This window comes from Gorilla gorilla, chromosome 4 (assembly GCF_029281585.2).
Source record: "Gorilla gorilla gorilla isolate KB3781 chromosome 4, NHGRI_mGorGor1-v2.1_pri, whole genome shotgun sequence".
Taxonomy (NCBI): domain Eukaryota; kingdom Metazoa; phylum Chordata; class Mammalia; order Primates; family Hominidae; genus Gorilla; species Gorilla gorilla.
The window spans coordinates 153719484-153743766 of record NC_073228.2 but is presented as its reverse complement, the minus strand read 5'-3'; the positions used below and the strand labels follow the sequence as shown (position 1 = coordinate 153743766).

Here is a 24283-nt window from a genome sequence, read left to right as displayed (position 1 = left end):
TCTGAAATTTCCTTAAATTGTGGCAGTGTCTAGAGAAACAGCAGGATCAGCCGCCTTTAAATTAAGCTTCCTGTAGTACTAAAATCAGAGAAAAGATAAGTGCAACATTCAGTTTTGTTCAGCCTCATACACAAGCCCCAACAAGGACAAAAAGGAGATCTAAAGCTGCATCATGTTCCATTAGGTGTTTCCATGAATCTTCTCATCCACTTTTTAGAGAGTTGCTTCTACCTGTCTGAACACTGGGAGGCCTGATTGACCATAAAATCCAAGATTTCCCTCTAATGTATAATCAGCTTTAAATTCCCTACAACGGGTATCCCTCTACCAGCAAGAGTGAGCCCCCAGGAGCCCCATTGGAAACTTTCCTCAGTAGACACTAACTTATATTCATCTATTTTGAGGTCAGTAGTAATTCTGGTTATTGATTGCTTTGGCCTCTGATTGTGGGAGTTATTATGGGAACTTTCAGGGGCAAGCTATCTGGGAGCAGGAGTGAGCCTGGCCAAATAACAAGTTCTGAACCATCAGGGAGACAGAACAGAGTAAGCAAACCCAATATAAGCCCTTGGGGACTAGCAAAGAGGCCACCTAGTGATGCATGAACAGAGTTCAGTTAAGTTTGTCCACTCATAAGTCTGCATAGCTCCTGAACAGGGTCCAGTGGGACACTTACTTTTTTGTGGTCCCTTCATAGCATACTGTAAGGTTGCATAACCATATTTAGTGGAAAGAAACCTTACTGGATTTAATCCAGTGACATCCTACAAGCAATTACTCATACCCACATAGGTAGTCTCCAGGTCTTGACTACACAATACCTGAAAGCAGGATATACCTTTTGTAGGCATCACTTAGATGGGTTTTCTATATTCGGCAGTGATTAGGTTATTAATTAGAAAGGTCAGAGTACTGTTTCCTTCATGATGGCAGAGAAGTCTTGATCTATGATCCCTGTCTAGAATGCCATCTGTTTCTGTGGAAAAACCTTCCCTGGTTAGCTTTACCTGAAGGAGTCCAACAGGTGTATACTTCCAGGAATCTGGAGGGACCTTTTGAATTGAGAGATGTAGATCCAAGACTCAAGGCCCTAAAGTTTTGCGGTAGAGAAGAACTTGGTATGGTCGCGTCCAGTGGAGTTCAAGAGCAGTCTTCCTTTGGTGTAATTTCCAAAAGACCTAATCTTTGGGTTCTAGATCATGAAAGATCTGGTTGTCATCAACTGGTGGGTCACAAAGGGCTTCTTTAACCTGATGAAAATATGCTTTGGCATAATGCACTAAAGTTCTGCACTACTGAGTCATGTCAGAGTTTATAAAAGTGGAAGATAAATGAGGTTCTGTTACCAGGGGCATACACCTTCCTGTAACTATTTCATATGGGGCCAATCTGTTTTCCAGCAGGAGTGGATCTGATTGCCATCAATTGAGAATACCTTTGACCAAGGCAATCCAATTGATTCAGTTAGCTTTGCCTAATGCAATTGTGTTTAAAATATCTTTGTAAATGGTTTTACGATGTGTCTAGTGAAATGAGTATCTCTTTATCTCTATCTATAAATTTTATACAGGCTGGGTGCAGTGGCTCACACCTGTAATCTCAACACTTTGGGAGGCTTAGGTAGGTGGAATGTTTGAGCCCAGGAGTTCGAGGTCAGCCTGGGCAACATGGTGAAACTCCATCACTACAAAAAGTACAAAAATTAGCCAGGTATGATGGTGCACGCCTGTGGTCCCAGCTACTCAGGGGGTAAGACAGGAGGATCCTTTGAACACAGGAGGCTGAGGCTGCAGTGAGCTGTGATGGCACAACTGCACTACAGCCTGGGTGACAGAGTGAATCATTGTCTCAAAAAAAAAAAAAAAAGAAAAGAAAATTTTATACAATTTCTGAAACACATATTAATAACATATCCATAGACTATAACTCAAACAAAGCTTAGCATTATTATTTGACAGTGCTTCCAGAAAAGTCTCTGGAGATTTTCTCAAGAATTCCTCACAAGGGAAAAACATTTTTTTAAGTTTTTTTTTTGATTTGAGCTCCTACTCTGTTGCCCAGTCTGGAAAGCAGTGATGTGATCATAGCTGAATGCAGCCTCAAACTCCTGGGTTCAAGTGATCCTCCCATCTCAGCCTCCCAAGTAGCTAAAACTACAGACATGTACCACCATGCCTGGCTGATTTATTTATTTTGTTTTTTAGAGAGATGGGGGGTCTCACTATGTTGCCATGGTCTTGAACTCCTGGACTCAAGTGATCCTCCTGCTGCAGTCTCCCAAGTTGCTGGAATTATAGGCACAAGCTATTAAACTCAGTGAAAAAATATTTTCTAATAGCTTTTTAAGTAGTGTTATAGCATCAGCCTTCCTGTATGGGAACGGTTCTATAAAACCAGAAAAGAAGCACTAAAGGAGCAGTTAAGTGAAATCCATTTGTAAGTGTTCAGATGATCCAGTGGGTGCTGGAAATGTGTTGCCTGAGATTTTTATTGTCTTGCTAGAATTATGAGTTTGACAAACCAAACTTTTTTTTTTCTTTTTTTTTTTTTTGAGATAGGGTCTTGCTCTGTTGCCTAGGCTAAAGTGCAGTAATGTCATTATGGCTCACTGTAGCCTTGACCTCTCAGGCTCAAGCAATCTTCCCATATCAGCCTCCCAAGTAACTGGGTCAACAGACACTCACTGCCATGCTGGGCTAATTTTTAAATTGTTTTGAAAAGACAGGGTCTCACTATGTTGCCCAGGCTGGTCTTGAACTCTTGAGCTCAAGTGATCCTCCTGCCTTGGCCTCCTAAAGATCTGGGATTTTAGGTGTGAGTTACCATGCCTGGCCCCAAACATTTCTTGAAACCATTTCAGCAATTCTATTTATTTATTTATTTTGAAATGGAATCTCGCTCTGTCGCCCAGGCTGGAATAGAGTACAGCAATGTGATCTTGGCTCACTGCAACCTCCATCTCCCAGGTTCAAGTGATTCTTCTGCCTCAGCCTCCCCAGTAGGTGGGATTACAGGCACGCGTCACCACCCCTGGCTAATTTTTGTATTTTTTGTAGAGACGGGGTTTCATCATGTTGGCCAGGCTGGTCTTGAACTCCTGACCTCAGGTGATCTGCCCACCTCGGCCTCCCAAAGGGCTGGGATTACAGGCATCAGCCTCCACACCCAGCCCATTTTAGCAATTTTAGAGCAGTCACCTTGTCACTATTTTGTCATCATTTCTGTCATTTTATCTCTTCCATGATGAGTCATGGAGTGCAGTAATCTAATAATGGAAGCTTTAAGGACCCAAGAAGGATGAGGAGGCCATCGGGACTCTTTATGAGTCCACACTTAACATTGGATTTACATCCTTTTAAATACCAATTTCATTTCTCCAATTCAGGTGCATAGCACTGTTTATTAAATAGGTTATCATAGGTAACTTGACTTGGATCAATGTTTGGAGTTCATTTAAATTGTATATCTCACCAATTTCAGTACTGGCTGACTTAGCATAAAAATCTGCCAAATCCTTTGTTTTAATTTTCAATTATTTTTTATTCTGCTTAATACTGAGTTAGCAGTTTTATGAACCAGTTTCTTCACTGGAATTCTGGAAATTCTTCCCCAGTCCAATGGTATGATCTTCTGAAGAAGAAACACTTTAGGCTTCTAGTTGCTCAGGAAAGTAGCAGAGTGAAAAACCACCTGTGGATGACAAGACTTTACATGGTCATGGTTAAAGATCTCATGAGAGTTCATTACAATAATGACACAATTGACAAGGAAATTTGGTTATTTCCGTTGCAAACATTTTAAGACAATAACTAAAATTGTGACTGATAGGGTTATACCAGGAATACTAGATTTCTATGAATTTTATACAGTTTCTGAAACACATATTAATAACACATCCGTAGAATATAACTTGAAGATTTAGCATTAATTGTATTTGACAATGCTTCCCATATAATTTAATATATAAAATAAGCCTAATTAGTTTAATGTCTCTCTTTTTACAAGAAGAGATATCTTTTTGAGATGTTCTAAGGGTTCATCTGAAAAATTCCAAAGTTAATTTGCAGTCAAGAAAAATACTTAATTTAGAATATGATTTTGGGGCCAGATGCGGTGGCTCATGCCTGTAATCTCAGCACTTTGGGAGGCTGAGGTAGGTGGATCATTTGAGGTCAGGAGTTCAAGACTAGCCTGCCCAACAGGGTGAAACCCCATCTCTACCAAAAATATTTTAAAAATTAGCCTAGTGTGGTGGTGTGTGCCTGTAATCCCGGCTACTCAGGAGGGTGAGGCAGGAGAATCACTTGAATCTGGGAGGCAGAGGTTGCAGTGAGTTGAGATCATGCCACTGCACTCCAGCCTGGACAACAAAGCAAGACTCTGTCTCAAAAAAAAAAAAAAATGAATATGACTTTGGGAAGTTTCTAAATGCTTGAATTTTTTTTTTTTTTTTTTTTTTTTTTGAGACAGAGTCTTGTTCTGTCACCCAGGCTGGAGTGCAGTGGCATGATCTCAGCTCACTGCAACCTCTGCTTCCTGGGTTCAAGCGATTCTCCTGTCTCAGCCTCCCCAGTAACTGGGATTACAGGTGCGTGTCACCGGGCCAAGCTAACTTTTTGTACTTTTAGTAGAGACGATATTTCACCATGTTGCCGAGGCTGATCTCGAACTCCTGACCTCAAGTTATCCGCTTGCCTCAGCCTCCCAGAGTGCTGGGATTACAGGCATGAGCCACTGCACCCAGCCCAAAATAAGATAATTTAGCCTAGTGTGGTGGCATGCACCAGTAGTCCCAGCTACTCAGGAGGCTGAGATGGGAGGATTGCTTGAGCCCAGGAGGTCCAAACCGCAGTGAGTTTTGATTGCAGCAGTGCACTCTAGCCTGGGTGACAGAGCGAGACTCTGTCTCAAAACAAAAATAAAATAAGATAAATAATAAATAAATAAATAAAAATACAGAAAGTTAAATACTTATAGAAAGACCTTAGCTCTTTTAATAAAGAAAACTCAGTTTTCTTAAGTGATCAGAAACCTAATAAAGGCAACCTGGAGTACAGGAAATTAATTTGGTAAAGCACAGAACCTTTGTTTCCCAGGCCAATTACCTAAAAGATAAATTTCCTGTTAACAGCAGACCAATACTCAAAGAAAATTTGTTGTTTTAAAAGAGAGGTCCAAGTTCTAGTTTTGCATCAGTGTACTTTTGACATCAATGTTCAAGATAGCATTAATTTCAAAATTTTACAAAAACTTACAAACAATTTTCTTCTGATCTTTTTTTTTTGAGACGGAGTCTCACTCTGTCGCCCAGGCTGGAGTGCAGTGGCACATCTCAGCTCATTGCAAGCTCTGCCTCCCAGGTTCACGCCATTCTCCTGCCTCAGCCTCCCGAGTAGCTGGGACTAGAGGCGCCCGCCACCATGCCCGGCTAATTTTTTGTATTTTTAGTAGAGACGGGGTTTCACTGTGTTAGCCAGGATGGTCTCGATCTCCTGACCTCGTGATCCGCCCGCCTCGGCCTCCAAAAGTGCTGGGATTACAGGCGTGAGCCACCGCACCCAGCCATTTTCTTCCAATCTTAGCCAGCTTAATCACACATACAATTACTTTCACAAGATTTATCTTCCACAAGCCTTCTACAACTTTCTTATCCATTCAACTTTTGTCCTATACTTTTTCCTCTTCTCATTTTGGAGTAACCAGTTATCCTACATTAGGACAAAAGTTTCTCTTTTCACCCTTAACAAAATAAAACATCCTCATATCTTACAGCTTTTTCTTACCAAAAGCAGTTTTTGCCCTCTTATATAATTGCTTATAGAATTGTTTCCCTTATTATTTTATTAATAATATATTAATTATTAGTTATTAATATATTATAAATAACATATTAATTATGTGTTAAGAATTCTAAATAATAAATATATATTAATATGTGTTAATATATCCTTATATTAATTAGAATTCTTAAACCTTAGTGACCTTAATTTCCAGTGAACACTAGGAAGCAAGCAAAAATTGTGAACTGTCACACCAGCAATCTGTAGATCAATCGTCTGTGAATAATAATTTCTAGAAGCATGTAGTTCCCCATAGTACAATCTGTCACTGTGGCACAGAAAATTTTTAGTAACAGTCCCAAATATTTTTAGTCTCTTGGTAGTAAGAAATTGTAGAGGAGGCAACATTTAATCTCTATCCTCTTAGATCTTTTTTTACTTTTGAGATATGATCTTGCTCTGTCACATAGGCTGGAGTGCAGTGCTGAGAACACACGGCTCACTGCAGCCTTGACCTCCTGGGCTCAAGCGATCCTCCCACCTCAGCCTCCCAAATGTTAGGTTTTGAAGGGAAGGCGAGGGTTAAAGAAAGACACACACACACAGAAAGAGGGCGGCTCAACAGCAAATGCAGGCTTTATGCCCAGCATAAAATCTACAGAAGTAGGAACCAGCCTAATGCCAGAGCCCACCGCTGCTTACAGGCTGGTGGTACTTATAGGTATGGGCGGGAGGGGTCTGGGCAGTATGGCTTGTTGCCTGGCAGGCTATTGATAAGATGTTCTCATGATGAGGTGGTTTTGCTCTTGTCTCGGTGGGATGCCATTGTGGTGTTTCTCGGACTTTTGCCCAGCAAGATATGATAGGAATGTTTCTTTAGTTGGGCCTTTGTCTGCCTTGTGGTCAGGTGGTTAGGAAGGATGTTTCTCCCAACCCGAACCCCCATGAAATGTTTCACTTTGACCAAGGTCTGCAAAATAATGGGGAGCTTACAAAATGGTGCAGTTGGGACTAACACCAGGTAGCTGAGACCACAGGTATGTGCCACCATGCCCACATAAATTTTTAGTTTTGTAGAGACAGGGTCTGGCTGTGTTGCCTAAGCTGATCTTGAATTCTCAGGCTCAAGTGGTCCTCCTACCTCGGCCTCCCAAAGTGCTGCCATGTGTGACCTGCCATGCCTGGCCCTATCTTATTTTTTGTTTCTTTCATCTTGACTATTCTATGCACCCCATATAAGTGAAATCATACAGTTTTCATCCTTTCGTGTCTGGCATATTTCACTTAGCATAATGTTTTTGAGGCTTATCCATGATACAATTTTATGGCTGCATAGTGTTCTATTGTTGGACTTGGAAGTCTTTTCAGTCTTTCACTATTACAAACAGTGCCACAATATCCTTGGATGGACTTATCTTTGTGTATTTGTGTTCGTATTTTTCGCTCAGAGGGTTCGGAGACTTTTATGTTTTATTTCAAGTTATTTCCCCATCCAGATCATGATGCAAATCCCTGCCCTTCCTCAACATCATCCCTTCCCCCTTGGCTGAAATGGTCAGGCCAGAGTAGGTGCTAGGGCCCGGAAGCAGGAATTCTGACCAGGCTACCTTAAAGGGTGACAGGAACACCACTTAGAGTGATTGCTTTCATAAAGTCAGCATCAGCTCTCCAGAGCACTTTCCCACATTTTGTTTCAACACCCAGCATCAACAAGGAGTTAAGTGTCTGGCAAAATCCCAGGGAAGGATTCCTCCAGGCTGTGCTTGAACCAGTAGACCACGTTTGGAAGATTTGCTTTACCAGCCTGGCCATGTTCAGAAACTCTCCAAATCCTAAAACCTGACATCTACAAGTTTCTCAAAATTCATCTGATCCAATATGCTCGACCCTCATTATGGAGATTGGGCTACCGAGGTTCAGAGGGAGATGAGACCAGCTAAGGTCAACTCAGAAATAGGGTGACCAGTTGTTCCCATTTACCTGGGACTTTCCCCATTCTAGCACTGAAAGTCCCATATCCAAAAAACCCCTCAGCCCTGGGCGGTCCTCTGGTCAGCCTCTGGAGCCAGGATACAGCCAAGATCAGACCCATGAGTTTTTTAGTTCTGGGCCCTCCTCCTTACACCCGCTTTTTCAGCCCTGCTTCCAGCCCCTACACAAAAGGAATGATTTGCACTCTGATTGCCCTTCCAGACGGGAAAGCTGAAGCGCTACTTCACGGACCTAGAGGCCTTGGCCATGGTCACTGCTGCTTTCTGCCATGACATTGACCACAGAGGCACCAATAACCTCTACCAGATGAAGTGAGTCAGCCTCCCTCCCCACCCCCAGCCCTCCGGATTCATTATCCAGCTCTGTGTGGCTCCCAGGCAGACTCACTGGCCAACAGGGAAGTCTTGTGGTCCACAGCTTCCCACCGCCTTCTGCCCTTGGGATCCGGGTCTCCTCCTGTAGCAGGCAGAATAATGACCCCCACAAAGATGTCCAGATCTCAAATCCCTGAGCTGGGGAATATGTTGCCTTACATTCAAAAGGGACTGTGCAGATGTGATTAAGTCGAGGATCTTGAGATACAGGGATTATTCATTCGAGTGGGCCCCATGTAGTCCCAATGGTCCTTATAAGAGGGAAGCAAGAGGTCAGAGAGGAGAGAGGATGCTACCCTGCTGGCTTTGAAGATGGAGGCATGGCCTACAAGCAAGGAATGCAGGTGGCCTCTAGAAGCTCAAAAGAGCAAGGAAACAGATTCTCGTCTGGAGCCTCCAGAAGGAAAGCAGCCGTAAGGACCCATTTCAGACTCCATACAGAGCTGTAAAATAATAAATTTTATTGCTTTAAGCCATTAAGTTTGTGGCAGTTTGTTATAGCAGCCATAGAAAATGAATGCATTAAACTCCTGTACTTGTCTCCTTCCCTGTCCTACCTGCTGCACTAATTTGAGCCAAGATGTTAATAACAAGTAATGGTTCATTCACTCATCTCGTATTTACAGTGCTTCTAATATAGTGTGGTAGGCTCTATGCCAGGCAAAAAAGGTGCTCTGATGAGCAAAACAGCTCCTGTCCTCATAGAGCTTATATTTCAGACAGCCCATAAAGCATAGTCCTTGAACCATGATCTCATTGGATCCTCACAACCACCCAGTGGGCTGGGCAGAGCAGGGGCTAATGTTATCCCTACTTACAGATGAGAAAACTGAGTCTCCGCTCAGGGCCGATGGCCTGTAAGTCATTAACAAGCTCTGAATTCATGCTGCTGAGTCTTCTCAATACTTTCATGCTGCTCTGGGGCTAGAGATTGGGTTTACATTTTACATTTTGAGAATCTAAATACTTAGCACAGTGTGTGGCACATAGCAAGTGCTCAACAAATAATTATTGAATGCAGAAATGAATAAACACACGGCTTGCGGAAATTCAGTTGTTTCCTTCAAGACTTGGATGTGAAGAATCAGGGCTAGATGATCTTGAAGCATGGCCCAATGCTAATGTCCCTAAAATCCCTTATGGCATTGTGTGTGTTTGTGGCTTTCTCTGGGGAAGGGGTCCATGCTATTTAGTAGATTCTCTAATGAGTTCATGACCCAAAAGTAACTCGGAATCACTTGTGGAGAAGGCTGAAGACTGAGTCAGGAGACTTGATGTTTAGTCCTAATTTTCTATCGTCCACTCCATATTGATTCTTTCTCTTTCTCATTCAGATCCCAGAACCCACTGGCCAAGCTCCATGGGTCCTCCATCTTGGAAAGACACCACTTGGAGTTTGGCAAAACACTGCTCAGAGACGAGGTAGGATGAGGGCCAAGGGTGTACATGCCGCGGAGCCTGGATCAGAGGCTCTATTTCACAAGGAGCCTGAGTGTGCCCAGGGAGCATTCTTCCCATTGGCCTGGGCTGCCTCTGGGTGGCCATGGGTAGGTGGGTGACTTTACTGCCAGCATCAATTCTCTCCCATCTCACTTCTCTTTTTTTCTTTAGAGCCTGAATATCTTTCAAAACCTCAATCGTCGACAGCATGAGCATGCCATCCACATGATGGACATTGCAATCATTGCCACAGACCTTGCCCTGTATTTCAAGTTGGTATATCTTCTCATTTTAATAGTAAAAGCAACAATGATTATATGTATGCATATATATATATATATATATTTTTTTTTTTTTTTTGAGACAGGATCTTACTCTGTTGCCCAGGTTAGAGTGCAGTGGCACCGTCACAGCTCACTGCTTCCTGGGCTCAAAGGATCCTCCCACCTCAGCCTCCTGAGTGGCTGGGACTACAGGAACACCACCACTCCTGGATAATTTTTTAATTTGCTGTAAAGATGGGTTCTCACTGTTACCCAGGCTGATCTCAAACTCCTGGTCTCAAGCCATCCTTCTGCCTCAGCCTCCCAAAGTATTGGGATTGCAGGCATGAGCCACTGCACCCAGCAACAATATAATAACAATAATAATAACAAACATCATAGTTCCAATTAATTTAGCATATACTATGTGTCAGGCACAACACGTGTGTTATGGACACATTGATTCTTGCTACAAGCCTGTGTGTTAGATACTATTACCCCTGCTGTACAGATGGGAACACTGAGATTCAGGACAAGAGATTTGCTAAGAGTAGATAACAAATCAGTGGCAGAGACTTAGGTTAAACCTAGGTCTTCACTCCTGGGCCTTGGCTCTTTCAACCTTGTTTTGTGAATTTTGTTGATTTAATAAGGCTCCATCTGAATCAGCCAATGTTAGCAGCTCAGGTGTTGCCTTATTCTAAGACTTGCTCCCTTTACTAGACTGATATGTTTTGTAGGAAGAGGACGATGTTCCAAAAGATCGTGGATCAGTCTAAGACATACGAGAGTGAACAGGAGTGGACGCAGTACATGATGCTGGAGCAGACACGGAAGGAAATCGTTATGTGAGTTGGGATGAGGTTAAAACCTGATCCTCTTAGGCTTAGGATCATGAGGCGAGACGTGCTGACAGCTCTTGTTGCCCTCAACAAGCCTTGGGACTATTTCATTTTGGAGGCCTTCAACATATGAAAAAAATGAAGTTATGCCAAATTCCAATTGCACAAGCCACATGTTTAATCTTTATTTTAGCACTAAAAATGCAAGACAGTGTATTATTGTTTTATTTATCTGAATAAAAAAATACGTTATTTGAAGTAGTTCAATCATAATATCTAAGATTTGGGTGGTAAACTGATATAACTTTTACGTTTTTGATACAACGGAAAGCACTATAGCAATTAAGGGGTTTTTGTTTTGTTTTGTTTTTTGTTTTGAGACAGAGTCTCGCTCTGTCGCCCAGGCTGGAGTGTAGTGGTGCAGTCTCGGCTTACTGCAACTTCCGCCTCCCAGGTTCGAGCAATTCTCCTGCCTCAGCCTCCCTAGTAGCTGGGATTACAGGCACCCACCACCACGCCCAGCTAATTTTTGTATTTTTAGTTGAGACCAGGTTTTGCCATGTTGCCCAGGCTGGTTTTAAACTCCTGACCTCAAGTGATACACCCACCTCTGTCTCTCAAAGTGCTGGGATTATAGGCGTGAGCCATCACACCCGGCCCGAATTAAAGTTTGAGTGATAGTTAATGTGTCATTCAAAACATATAGGCTTAATTTTTAACGTATTCCTTTACATAGGACAATATCCCACAATATAGCTGTGCTAGTCACAAATTGGTTATGGTTGGTATGAAATTTACAGTGCATGGTCTGGCATGGTTGGTAATGGGACTCAAATTTAAGTTGTCTGGTGAATGTCTTTTTTCAGTTTTCTCAATGTGCTTCCACGATTCACCTCAATTGACAATGGGGTGAGAAGTGTAAATTTGAGGCCTTTTATGAATATGTGGCCCAAGCCAAATGGTCCCCTGGCTCCTCTGCGATGGGTCCTGGGCATTGAAGGCAATGGTCAGGAAAAGTTGCAGGGGAGACAAGGCTGACTAGTTGCCTAGGAAGCATTGGGTTATTTGTTTATCCCCAGATGCTTCTGTGGAAATGAGGCTTGATTAAGTCACAAGCATTGCAAATGTCTGCAACAGAGAAGAGGAGACCACTGGGACAGGCTCCGGAAACAGGGGGGCGGCAGCAAGTTGCCACTCCTTCAGCCCTGCGGTTGTCCAACCAGGCCTCCCACAAAAGTCCCCTGATTCTGGGAGCAGTGCAATCTGCTTTCACTGAACAAGGGGGCATGCTCAGCCCACGGTTACTCATAGACTGACCAGGAGCTGCCCCCCTGGACATTTTATTTATTTATTTATTTATTTATTTTTGAGACAGGGTCTTGCTCTATTGCCCAGGCTGGAGTGCAGTGGCGATCAGGGCTCACTGCAGCCTCAACCTTCCAGGCTCAAGCAATCCCCCCACCTCAGCCTCCTTAGGAGTTGGGACTACAGGCACACGTACTACACCTGGGTAATTTTTGTAATTTTGGTAGAAACAGGTTTTGCCATGTTGCCTAGGCTGGTTTTGAACTCCTGAGCTTAAGCCATCCACCCACCTTGGCCTCCCAAAGTGTTGAGATTACAAGTGTGAGCCACCACGTCCAGCCACATTTATTTATTTATAATTTCAACTTTTATTATACATTAAAGAATGCATGGGCAGGTTTGTTACATGGGTATATTGTGTGACACTGAGGTTTGGGGTACAAACGATCCTCACCCAGGTAGTGAGCATAGCACTCAGTATGCGGTTTTTAAGCCCACACTCTCCTCCGTCTCCCCCTGTGTAGTCCCCAGTATCTACTGTTGCCATCTTTGTGTCCATGTATACGTAATATTTATCTCACCCCTGTAAGCGAGAATATGCAGTATTTGGTTTTTCCATTCTTGTGTTAATTTGCTTAAGATAATGGCCTCCAACACCATCCACGTTGCTGCAAAGGCTATGATTTTGTTCTTTTTTATGGCTGTGTAGTATTCCATGGCATGTATGCAACACATTTTCTTTATCCAATCCACCGTTGATGAGCACCTAGGTTGATTCCATGTTTTGCTATTGTGAATAGTGCTGTGATGAACATGTTAGGGCACGTGTCTTTTTGATAGAACTCTTTGTTTTCTTTTGGATACACACCCAGTAATGAGATGTTGGGTCGAATGGTAATTCTACTTTAAGTTCTTTGAGGAAACTCCAAACTGCTTTCCACAGTGGCTGAACTAGTTTACATTCTCACCAGCAGTGCATAAGCATTCCTTTTTCTCCACAGCCTTGCCAGCATCTGTTATGTTTTGACTTTTTCTTTTCTTTTATTTTTTCTGAGACAGTGTCTCACTCTGTCACCCAGGCTGGAGTACAGCAGCACGATCTCGGCTCACTGCAACCTCCACCTCCTGGGTTCAAGCAATTCTCGTGCCTCAGCCTCCATGATAGCTGGGACTACGGGCACCCGCCACCATTCCCAGGTAAATTTTTTTGTATTTTTTGGTAGAGACGGGGTTTCACCATGTTGGCTAGATTGGTCTCAAACTCCTGACCTCAAGTGATCTGCCTGTCTCGGCCTTCCAAAGTACCCAGACTTCTTTTGACTTTTTAATAATTGCCATTGTGACTGGTGCCAGACAGTATCTCATTTTGGTTATTTATTTATTGACTTTTGCTTGTGCTTTTCTTTTTTTGAGATGGAGTCTTGCTCTGTTGCCCAGGATGGAGTGCAATCTCGGCTCACTGCAACTTCCACTTCCCGAGTTCAAGGGCTTCTCCTGCCTCAGCCTCCTGAGTAGCTGGGATTACAGACATGCGACACCATGCCCGGCTAATTTTTTTTTGTATTTTTAGTAGAGACGGGGTTTCATCATGTTGGTCAGGCTGGTCTCGAACTCCTGACCTCGTGATCCGCCCACCTCGGCCTCCTAAAAGTGCTGGGATTACAGGCGTGAGCCACCACGCCCAGCTGACTTCTGTTTTTTCCTAATGTTTTTCTTTCTTTGACTTCCATAGCTGGACATTTCAAAATGGCTCAGCAGAAGGACTAAATCATTGAAAGGAACACCCTGCTATTGGATAGGGGGACTTGATTTAGAAAGTTGTCTATTCTCCCTAATTAATTATTCATTTAAGGGTGATTCCAAAACAAACCAAGCAACCAACCAACCAACAAACAAAAAAACCCTGCTTTATTCTGGGGGAATTAGGAAGCTGATTGAAAAATTCTTATGAGAAATGAGTATGCAAGAATAACCAGAAAAAGAAAAAAGATAAAAAAGAATAGCCAGAAAATTCTGACATAGAAGAGTAATAATGGTGACCAGCAGAACTAAAGGCAGTTCTGTCCTAGGCAGGAGAAGTCGTTCAGATCAGTGGGATGAACTTAAGGACTATGTCTGTGCTCAAAGTGGGTTTTATACTAGTGGAGAAAGGTGTAAGTTCATCAGTGGTGTTGGGACAATGGGATGGCCACGAAGTTAGATCTCTGTCTCATTCCTTATACCAAAATAAACTCCAGATGTAATAAAAATTTTAAAATAACCAGGGAAAGAAAAGAGAGCACGAGAAAAGCATGGAAGAATTAAGAATAATAATTTCAGAGCGAGCTTTTCAAAATGTGACATGAGGCTGGGCACAGTGGCTCATGCCTGTAATCCCAACACTTTGGGAAGCTGAGGCAGGCGGATCACCTGAGGTCTGAAGTTGGAGGTCAGTCTGGCCAACATTGTGAAACGCCATCTCTACTAAAAATACAAAAATTAGCTAGGCAAGGTAGCAGGCGCCTGTAATCCCAGCTACTTGGGAAGCTGAAGCAGGAGAGTGGCTTGAATGTGGGAGGTGGAGATTGCTGTGAGCCGAGACTGCACCACTGCACTCCAGCCTGGGTGACAGAGCGAGACTCCATCTCAAGATAGATAGATAAATAAAGAAATAAAACAAAATAAAATAAACATAAATAAAATATGACATGAAAATCCTAAGTCATAAAATTAGATGGAGAAATCTGACTATGAAAAATTAAGGATTTCTGTACAACCCAAAAAAACACATAGTCTAAATAGGAAAGTAAGTGATAAGCTGGGGGTAAATATTTGCACCACTTCTAAGAGAAAAAGAGCTAATTTCCTCAGTGAATAAAGTGTTAATATGATTCCAGGAAAAGACTAATCCAATAGAAAATGGGCAAAAGGCACAAACCGACAGTTCCCAGAAAAGTTACAGTGGGATATAAACCTATGAAAAGACGGTGATTATAAAACTACAATGAGGTATAATTGTTAACTCCTATTGTCAAAGATGAAAACATTTGCTTACATACTGTGTCGGGCAGTGAGGGAAAGGGCCACCTCGTTCCCCATGTGGGAGCGTAAACAGGCTCAGTCTTTGCAGAGGGCGATTTGGCAACACCTATCAAAGCTGTAAGTGCTCATGCCCTTTGACTCAGCAATCCCACTTCCAGGATTTCCCCTCCAGATATTCTCCCACATGTGCACCAAGTGTATGTACAGAATTGTTTGTTGCAGCATTGTCTGTAACACAAACAGGATTGAAAACAATCGAAATACCTAGCAATGGGGAACCAGGTTAAATAAACGATAACACTTTCATACAATGGAATATCTTACAGATTTGCAAAGAAATGACATCAAATGAAAGGAATTATGTTTAATTTTAAAAGAAAAAAAAAAAAAAGCCAGGAGCAGGATCTCAATCATTGTCAAAGTCAAGGTGACCTTACGTAGGCATCTTCAGCTGACGACACACATACCCTTCTGGGAACTCATGTCCTTCCAAGATGTATATCAGCATAGATAGCCTTAAGGGAATCAGCATTTTCTTTCATAATATTAATCTTCCTGAGAAAGAAGCAGCCCAGTAGGCACAGCATTCTCTCATTCTTCCCCACCTTACAAAATAAAGGCAAACTCCATTCTTTCTTGAATCTTCCCGCATTGCATTGTTGTAGAGACAAAAACCTCCGGGCAGCCAAACGGAGGGACTATTTGAAATACAGTCATTCCTGGGTATATTCAGGGGATCGGCTCCAGGACCCCCTAGTATACCAAAATTGGTACAAACTCAAGTCCTGCAGTAGCCCTGAAAACCCCTTGGATGTGAAGAGTCGGCCCCTCCACACATGGGTTTTGCATCCTGCAATCCATGTTCAGTTGAAAAAAATTCATGTGTAAGTGGACCTGCAGAGTTCAAACCCGTGTTGTTTGAGAGTCCACCATACTGGTGGTGTCACAGCCTCTTATAATTAAGGCATTATAAATCTAAGGAAGGGGCCAGGCCCGGTGGCCATGCCTGTAATCCCAGCCCTTTGGGAGGCCGAGGCGGGTGGATCACTTGAGGTCAGGAGTTCGAGACCAGTCTGGCCGACATGGCGAGTCTCCATCTCTACTAAAAATACAAAAATTAGCCAGGCATTGTGGTGCGTGCCTGTAATCCCAGCTACTCGTGAGGCTGAGGCAGGAGAATTGCTTGAACCCGGGAAGTAGAGGTTGCAGTGAGCTAAGATTGCACCACTGCACTCCAACCTGGGTGACAGAGCGAGACTCCTTTTAAATTTTTTGTAGAGACAAATAAAAGTCTTACTATGTTGCCCAGGCTGATCTTAAACTTCTGGGTTCAAGCCATTCTTACACCTCGGCCTCCCAAAGTGCTGGGATTACAGGCATGAACCACTGGACCCAGACTATTTGGACCCAGACTATTTGGACCCAGACTATTTGTTCAAGAGTTTTTACAACTTTAATTGCCAGGCACTCCCCCTGAACCCCACCCCCATTCCCAGCCAGTGGGTGGGGTTTTATAGGGGGGCAGCAGGTGAAGGATTTTTCATTTAAATAGCTTACTTCTTTCAGAAAATGTATCACTGTCCAGGGACCATGACACTAGGGCAAAGGCACATCAGTAATACGTACTGAAGATGGTAGCAACTGATTTAATCCACTTCACTGTCTTCTTTCTATCATCTGTCTTTACAATTTTTTGTCTTTCTTCTTTATTTGGTCAATAGTCTCTCAACAGAATCATATCTATCTATCTATCTATCTATCTATCTATCTATCTATCTATCTATCTGTCATCTATCATCTCTCATCATCATCTATCATCATCTGTCTGTCTGTCTAGTCTATGTACATACCCTCCATGTACCTTTACCTTTCTTAGAATTAAAAATAAAAGATAAGTTGGATGTATTGTAACATGCTTATTTAAATTTAAAAATAGGAACTGGGCATAGTGGGGAGGCTGAGACGGGCAGATTGCCTGAGCTCAGAGGTTCAAGACCAGCCTGGGGAACATGGTGAAACCCCATCTCTATTAAAATACAAAAAACAATTACCCGGGCATGGTGGCTTGCACCTGTAATCCCAGCTACTGTGGAGGCTGAGGCACAAGAATCGCTTGAACCGGGGAGGCGGAGTTTGCAGTGAGCCGGTATGGAACCACCACACTCCAGCCTGGGCAACAGAGTAAGACTCTTGTCTTGGAAAATTTAAATTATCCAGGTATGGTGGTGCATGCTACTTGGGAGGCTGAAGTGGGAGGATCACTTGAGCCCAGGAGTTTCAGGCTACAGCTAGCTATGATCATGCCACTGCACTGCCCTCCAGCCTGGGCAACAGAGAGACTCTGGTTAAAAAAAAAAAAAAAAAAAAGAGGAAAAATGGGCAAAAAATAGATGCTGAATCTGACTTCAGTCTAGTAACAAGAAATACTCATTCATAAACCAATACTTTTTAAAAAATCCACCCTATATTGTTAATAGATGAATTCAAAAAAAGGGTGCTTTGAGTGTTTAATAATTATTTGTAAAAATAGGTAGTATATTTTGTTATTTAATTGTGTAATAATAGCTTAATCCAAAAGAAAATTTTTCAACACTTAGAGGCTTATGGTCAAAGAAAAAATTTTAATTACATAATTTCAATAAATGGATATAATTGATTGCAGGTAATTATGAAAGTCGATCAATGAAAGACTTTCAAGCATATATGTAGTGTACACACACACATATATATACAGAAACACATATGCATATACATGTACACGTATATACACACAATATTAGGATAAAATTCTGTGGGGAAGTCAAGTGGAAATAGAGGTTTACAGAGACAAGGAAAGATGTAAAACTCTAGACTCTTAAAGAAAAGCTTGCTCATGTGCTTTTATTATGGGTAAAGAATGATGTAACAAATTTATTTTAAAAAGTCAGTGTGGCCAGGCACAGTGGCCACATGTGTAATCCTAGCACTTTGCAAAGCTGAGGCGAGAGGATGGCTTGAGCTCAGGGGTTTGAGGCCAGCCTGGGCAACATAGCGAGACCTTGTCTCTATAAAAAATAAAAATTTCCCTGGGTGTGGTGGCACGCACCTGTGGTCCCAACTACTCAGGAGGCTGAGGTGGAAGGATTACTTGAGCCCGAGAGGTTGAGGCTGCAGCGAGCCCTGACGGTGCCACTGCACTCCAGCCTGGGTGACAGAGCGAGGCTCCTCCGACTCAAAAAAAAAAAAAAAAAAAAAAAAAAGTCAGTATGTATAATGTGCTATAAATTAGATCCTTTGAAAATATTAAACTTGTGATGTAATAGTTTAAGATGTCAACTTAAAAATGTGCAAGAAGGTAGCACTTTTCAAAATTCTTTAGGTAGGGATTTAACAAAAAATATTGGGAGACCTGTAATGCAGCGTTTCTCAGTCTTAGCCCTGTTGACATTTGGGGCTGGCAACCCTGTTGTAGAGCTGTTCTGCGCCTTGTGGGATACACAGGATTAGACACCAGGAGCACCCCCACCCCTCCCCAGCTGTGACAATCAAAAATGTCTCCAGACATTGCCAAATATCCCCTGGGGCAAAAATTGGCCCAGCTGTTTGCTATAAAGCCATCTCGGGGCCCATTGCTTAGGTGTATAATTGGAACTTCTTCACACCTGGGTAGAATGTAGCTGTTACACACTTGGGGCTTTGGTATCAGACAGCCTGAGTTCAAGTCTCGGCTCTTTCATTTATTGGTGGTGTGACCTCAAGCAGGTGACTTACTCCCTCACCTCAGTTTCCTCATCTGCTCAGTGAGGATCATGGTAGTGCCTACTTTGTGGACCATCATGGGGGCTGAGCTGGAGTATGTGGAACGCAGTGCAGTAGGTAGTGGTGTTCGGTGCTTCCTGTGGTATAAGAAGATATATATGTTTGGTCTTCGTTCCTGGTTCCTGACAGAGATCCTAAAACCCTTGGAATTTCCTGAGTGATAGGAACATCTTTTGTTCTGATGGGATGACTCTTGGCAGGACCCTAGACAGCTTCAGGCTAGGGGCTGGTCACCAGAAAGACCAAGCCTTCATTTGAAGCTTGGAACTTTCAGCCCCATCCCCAACCTCCGGGGAGGGAAGAGGCTGGAGATTGAGTTAATTGCCAGTGGATAATGATTTAATCAATCATGCTTCTGTGATTAAAAACAAAAAAAGCTCCATACAAACCTCTAAACAGCAGGGTTTAGAGAGCTTCTGGTTTGGTGAATACTTCGAGGTGGTGGGAGGCTGGCATGCATTCCCCCTCCCATAACTTTGTCTATGCATCACATTCATTTGGCTGTTTCTGAGCTGTATCCTTTATAATAAACCAGAACATGTAAGTAAAGTGTTTCCCTGAGATTTGTGAGCTCATCTAGCAAATTACTGAACCTGAACGCAGGGACACATTTCAACTTTGTTGCCAAGTCAGACAGAAGGGTAGGTAACTTGGGGACCCCATACGTGTGGCTGGCCTCTGAAGTGAGGCAGTCTTGCGGGACTGAACCCTTTAACCTGTAGGGTGTGATGCTAACTATAGGAATTTAGTATCAGAGTTGAAATGAATTGTAAGACACCCAGTTGGTGTCAGGATTGGTTGTTGTGAGGAAAAACCCAACACTCCCTTCCTGTGTTTTGATTATCTTGGAGTGCTTATGTCCACGGGCTTCCTGTGCTTGGAGGTCCACACCAATTGACTTTGACTTTTTTTTTCTTTTTTTCTTTCTTTTTTTTTTTTTTTAGAGAGAGGGTCTTGCTCTGTTGCTCAGACTGAAGTGTGGTGGCATGATCATAGCTCACTGTGGCCTCAACCTCCCAGGCTCAAGTGATCCTCCTGCCTCAGCCTCCTAAGTAGATAGGACTACTCCAGTAATTTTACTCTAGGGTCAAGATATTATAGAAACTCTAGAGTGAGGGTGTGACTTCCTATTCTTCATCAAACTCTTGACATTTCCGCTTAATTCCAGATTTTGCTTCTGACAGTCTGACCAAACTATGAGTTGGAAAGGCTTACAGGTCCTCTAGCACTGCGGTGTTTGTGTATGGCTCATGAGCTAAGAATGGCTATTACATTTCTAAATGGTTGGGGGAAAAAATCAACAGAATAATATTTCATGGCCAGGCGTGGTGGCTCACACCTGTTATCTCAGCACTTTGGGAGGCCGAGGCGGGCGGATCACTTGAGGCCAGGAGTTTGAGACCAACCTGGTCAACGTGATGAAACCCTGTCTCTATTGAAAACACAAAAATTAGCTGGGCGTGGTGACGCACAACTGTAATCTCAGCTACTCAGGAGGCTGAGGCAGGAGAATCGTTTGAACTCCAGAGGTAGAGGAGGTAGTGAGCCTAAATCATGCCACTGCACTCCAGCCTGGGAAACAGAGTGAGACTCTGTCTCAAAAAAAAAAAAAAAAAAAGAGTGTCTCATGACAAATGAAAATCATAAGAAATTCAAACTTCAGTCTCCATAAATAAAGCTGTATTCTTTTACAGAGGGCCACATTCTGACTTTCATGGGTCCTAGGCACTTTTGTCTTTGTGCCTCCTTCCTCCATAAAAGTAACTAAGTAAATACAAATTATATTTTATGATTGTGTTGGTATGAAGACAAATATAATCCAGACTGAATTCATTCTTACATATTCATTCCTGTTATGTCCTTTTTTCCTGCTCATCTTGAAAGAAATTGAAATATTTTCATGGGCCCTGGAGAATATCGTGGGCCCTCGGTGCTCTGTTGAATGGACGAGCTGGCCCTGCTTATCCATGCTGTCCTTATCTACGGCTGCTCTCACATCGCAGTGGCAGAGCTCAGTCTTTGCAGTAGGGACTATGTAGGCTGTAAAACCTCAAATATTTACTGTCTGGCTCTTTACAGAAAGAGTTTGCCAATTCCTGGTCTAGTGTTTTACAAGTGAGGAAAGTGAGGCCCAGAGAGACAATGTGACTTAGCTGGCGTCACGCAGGCATTTGTGAAGCATCAAGGACTTGGACTCAGCTACACCAGCCCTTGCCTGCACACCCACTGCTTTCTTAGGCTCCTCCAAGGCCTTCCCCGGCAGGGTCTCCTGCTGTACCCTTCAGACAGATGTAATTCCAGGGAGGGTCTGAGTAAGTGTCCTGAAAGGGCTGGCTAAGAGGAAGGCTGGAATGCTTTTCCTGAAAGTTGGCCAGGAGTCAGGAAGAAGTGCCACTGAAACTCACAGCCAAGGAGCCAAATGTTTCAGGAAGAAACATTTGCCTTGGGGATGGTCCAGGCGGATAAGAGCTCAGCTTGCTTTTAAGAGCTCTACACACGAGGGTGACCCAGAACGTGAGTGAGATGAATGCAGGTGCTGATAATGAAGATGAGGACACTGGGTGCATTTACAAAAGCATCTTATGTGATCATCACAGTAAGTCTTAAAAAGGATGTATTACATTGACCCATAGGAAACTGCTGAATTTTAACTGATTTGGAGTAACAAAATCAGAATTTCATAGGATCCAACCTAACATGAATATCTCATTTTACAAACGAACAGACTGGGACTCAAAGACATGAAGTCGCTTGCCCTGAACACAGCAAGTGGGGAGAAGATGGAAGGTCTAATTCAGCTCTGTCTGATTCCAAAGCCCTGCATGGAATTTTGCACTGTTGTCCTATTGAACTCCATCCCCTCCTCTTGACAGTTCATCTACCGAGAGCATAAGGTTCACATTTCTGAGCATACAATATTTTTGTGGCATACTCTTGCTTCTTTCTGCATTATAACCATGTTGTCCTTTACTCTATTCCATCCTGACACCTCTCTCTTCCTCACTTTGCATGTCTAATCTGTCCCGAAATGCTGCTGAGTTGACTTCCTAAGTGCCATATCTGTCTGGACACTTCTCTTTATTGCCAGCTCCATCTCTTGTCCAGATCCTGCAGTGGCTTCCTAACTGGGTTCCCTGTGTACGCTCCTGTCCCTTCCACACTGAAGCCACAGTGATTTCTGTGAAATACAAATGTGGCCACGTCACCCTTCTGTTCTAACTCCCATGGCTTTTCCTGTTGCTCATAGCATGAAGACCATCCCCTCGCAGTGGCGCCTGGGCTCTGCATGGGCCGACCCTGCTCCTCTGCGGAGCTTCTCTTACCAGGTCTCCCACCTGCTCGCTGAGCTCCCCCAACCTTTAAGCTCTTTGTGCCGGGCTTCCTTCTACCAGGCCCTGCACACTAGATGATCCTTCTGCCTGGAATGTGTTTCTCCCACTCCCTTCTTTAGCAAGTAAATGGTTACACATCCCACAGTTATCAGCTCCAGAGGCGCTCTCTCAGGGAAGCCCTCCCTGACCTCCCAGACCTCAGTCAGTTTCTCTTTCTCATGTCATCTCCAAGAATGGAAGTCCTTTCCTTCAGAGCAGTCGTTTGTTTACATGTTAACCTGCATGTGTGGGATAAATGTGCAATTCCCCAGCACATCTGCAAGATCTCTGAGAGCATGGACCATGTGAGCCCAGCCTCTTCCTAGCCGGCAGAGACCACTTTCCCTGTGTGTTCTTCTATGGTGATGAAGGCCATGACCCCACGATGGGGGCTGCACCCTTACGACCTCATCTAAACCTCATCACCCCACAAAGACCCTGTCTTCTAATAGCATCATATCAGAGATTAGGGCTTCCACATATAAGACTGGGAAGAGACAAACATTCTGTCCATTACAGAGGGCTCCTATGTACCCCTCAAGGCCTTTGCTCCATTGTCACCTCTTAGATGGCACCTGGACTGAGCTAGTCACCTTCACTTTTGGGTTCTTTTTTTCTTTTCTTTTCTCTTCTCTTCTTTTCCTTTCTTCTTTCTTTCTCTTTCTTTTCCTTTCTTTCTTTTCTTTTTTCTTTCTCTTTCTTTCTTTTTTTCTTTCTCTTTCTTTCTTTCTTTCTCTTCTTTTTTTTTTTTCACCTTGGACCTTTTTCTGCCATCCTACTTAGCATATTGTGATGACAGTTTTTTTTTTTTTTTTTTTTTTGCCCTGTGTTCCTTGAGTGACTATGACCTCCCTGCAGGCCCCTCTGGATCCCCCGTGCCCAGCACAGCACCTGGGACCCCAGTGCATATAAGGGGGAGGTGCTGAAGTGAATGTGAAGCCTCATCTTTAGGGCACAAGGCTCGAATTGGCTTTTCTGGCACCTTGGTGTCCTTCCTTCATCCCATGCACACAGCAAATCTCTGTCTATAAAATTCGTACGTGTGTTTCTGCAACCACTGGGAGTGTTTTCCACATGATCCCTCCAGCTAAGGAAAGTAAGCATCCAGTGCCCTCCTGAAGCCACCAGGGAGCCAGTGACTCTTATATGCATAGCTGAGCATTTATTTGCTCAACCTATCTGACAGTAAGTAAACATGTCCACAGCACTTATTAAAGCACAGGGCATGTATTCTGAGGCTATTATAAAGCATAAAGGTGTTTCTAAGAAATGTATGCACTTCTGAAAGCTTACTTAAAGAGCTATTTGAATTTCTGAGGGTTTACATAATTTAAAATATGCAGTGGCATGATCATAGCTCACTGTGGCCTCAAACTCCTGGGCTCAAGCGATCCCCTCACCTCAGCCTCCCAAAATGCTGGGACTACGGGCACATGCCACCACGCCTGGCTAATTTGTGTATTTTTCATAGGGACAGGGTCTCACTATTTGGCGCAGGTTAATCTTGAACTCCTGGCCTCAAGTGATCCTCCTTCCTCAGCCTCCCAAAGTGCCAAGATTACAGGTGTGAGCCACTGTGCCAGGCCCATAATTAAAGATTTTATTTAAACTTGTTAATATTCCATGAGTAACTCTTACAGCCTCACAGACTGGCTTATAGAAAATATACCCCATACAGCTGATTAATTGTAAAATTATCCAAGCAGCAAGTTAGGTTCAGAGCCCCAGCCTTTTCTCACTCCTCCCTCTCCCCAGCTCCTGCCCATTGGTCTCACCCCGCCGCAGCCAGCCGTTGCTGCAGGCCAGCTCTCCTGCCCTCCTGCTGAATTACTGCAGCACCCCATCCCCCTCCATCCTGCTCTTTTCTTCCTTTTCCATCCTACAAGTCCTGCCAGCTGCCTTCCTGCAGCACAGCTCTGAAGAGGTCACAACTGGGCCTTTAACCTTCAACCGTTCCCCACTGCTTGCTAGATACAGTCTGCACTCCCTGGCGTGGAATTTAGGGCCCATGCCACACGGCCCTGGATTACCAGGATTACCTGCTCTAAAATGTTTTCTCAAATCCACCCCCCTTGCTCCCTCCTCTTGCTCCAGTTC

General features: G+C 43.4%; 1 protein-coding gene across 1 annotated transcript in view; it reads left to right on the top strand.

Annotated features, from left to right (window-relative positions):
• Nucleotides 1-24283, top strand: part of PDE6A (phosphodiesterase 6A) — an 87581-nt gene that overhangs the window by 52077 nt on the left and 11221 nt on the right. Inside the window, exons 14-17 of the mRNA XM_019026134.4 lie at nucleotides 7974-8083; nucleotides 9481-9568; nucleotides 9758-9858; nucleotides 10590-10697. Of these exons, the coding sequence (XP_018881679.4) occupies nucleotides 7974-8083; nucleotides 9481-9568; nucleotides 9758-9858; nucleotides 10590-10697 (407 nt within the window). The remainder of the gene's footprint in view (nucleotides 1-7973; nucleotides 8084-9480; nucleotides 9569-9757; nucleotides 9859-10589; nucleotides 10698-24283) is intronic.